Below are 1,625 nucleotides of genomic sequence, written 5' to 3'. Positions count from 1 at the left end.
ATGTGAAATTCTCCACAATGCATCAGTTTAACGTCCTATTTCAGAAATGTTTTGTTTTTGCACATTTTTCTTATTTTTTTCTGGTTGGTTTTCAAACAAATGATCCCTGAAAAGACAGAATGGATAAAAATAACAGRACGCATCACAAAACCCAACAGACTATGTTTAGATCCGTGTGCAGTTTTTAGCTCTGCTCTTCATCAGTAGCTTCAGAGCATCACGTCTTCATCACAACAATAAAAGGTCTTTTATGGATCGACTAACAGCTGCTGATGACTCTGCTTCTGCTTTCTGCTCCTGAAGTCGTGTTTTTGATAGCGTTATTGTTGTTAAAATGGATTTATTTTAGACAAATGTTTCATTTTTCTCAAAAAGATGCTTAAAGTTTTGGTAAACGCAGGAAACGTMTTCATGCTTTTACTTAACTGATTATTTTCAGTATTTTACATTTAGGGGAAAATAATAATTAATGCAAAAACAGTGAYTTTAAGGTTGTAATATTTAGCATCGTTAGTCCAAGTGTCTGTGGTGCTGTTAGGTTTGTGATTTTTTCCAGTTCCAGTAGGTGATATTTATAAATGCCACGCTTCTTTTTTTCCTCTCAGGTGAACTCGTGGAGCGGCTCTATAGAAATCGGCGTGACGGCTCTGGACCCCGCCTCCCTGGACTTCCCCAGCAGYGCCACGGGCCTGAAGGGCGGCTCCTGGATCGTGTCGGGCTGCTCGGTGCTCCGCGACGGGCGCTCCGTCCTGGAGGAGTACGGCCGCGACCTGGACCAACTGGCCGAGGGCGACCGTGTGGGCATCCAGCGCAGCTCCTGCGGCGAGCTCCACCTGTGGGTGAACGGGCAGGACTGTGGCGCCGCCGCCAGCGGCTTGCCGTCCAAACTCTGGGCCGTGGTGGACCTGTACGGGAAATGCACCCAAGTGACCGTAGTGAGCTGCGAGCCGCCACCGCCCTCTACCGAGAAGGAAAAGGAGACGATGGAGCGGGACCAGGAGGAGGAGGAGGAGGAGGAGGAGGAAGATGAGGAGGTGGTGGTACACGGGGGAAGGGAGGATGGAGGGATCGCAGCACTGATGAATGTGGCAGCAATGAATGGAGTGGTGAACGGAGATGAAGGTAAAGATCTGTCCCCCTTTTTTTTAACGCATCAGGACTTAAGAGGATCCACGATTAGTTGTAACTTTAGACTTTATTTGATAAACATTTATTTTAACTGTAAAATAAAGACTAAAAATACTGTAGGCTGTTTTAGTTTTGTACATTTTTAAAAATATATTTTAACACTGACGGAGCCATTTTATTCACACACAAAGCATTCTTGGTAAATGAGGATGTGGATAGGTCCTCTGTGCGAGGCTGCTAGCGAGCTATATCCACCCTGAAGGTTAAACTTGGACAATAACTGATGATCGACTCTTAAATGAAACCAGAGAGCGTTGACAGAGAGGAGAAGGTAGAAATGACTCAGCCTGTAACTGAAAATATGGATGGAGGACCTCAGTTTAGCCTGTTTGTTGCGCTAGCGCCGAGCTAATACATATACGGCAATAAAGTGTTGGCGCTAGTGCAAAGACTAACAGGCTAAGCTGAGGTTCTTCTTCCATGAAGCAGCTCTGTGG

General features: G+C 45.7%; 1 protein-coding gene across 1 annotated transcript in view; it reads left to right on the top strand.

Annotated features, from left to right (window-relative positions):
- Positions 1-1,625, top strand: part of neurl4 (neuralized E3 ubiquitin protein ligase 4) — a gene marked incomplete in the record, with an annotated part of 45,752 nt that overhangs the window by 8,814 nt on the left and 35,313 nt on the right. The window contains 1 exon segment of the mRNA XM_014019551.1: positions 606-1,122. Coding sequence (XP_013875005.1) covers positions 606-1,122 — 517 coding nt within the window.

This window comes from Austrofundulus limnaeus, unplaced genomic scaffold (assembly GCF_001266775.1).
Source record: "Austrofundulus limnaeus strain Quisiro unplaced genomic scaffold, Austrofundulus_limnaeus-1.0 Scaffold223, whole genome shotgun sequence".
Lineage (NCBI taxonomy): Eukaryota > Metazoa > Chordata > Actinopteri > Cyprinodontiformes > Rivulidae > Austrofundulus > Austrofundulus limnaeus.
This window is presented reverse-complemented; position numbering and strand designations above follow the sequence as displayed.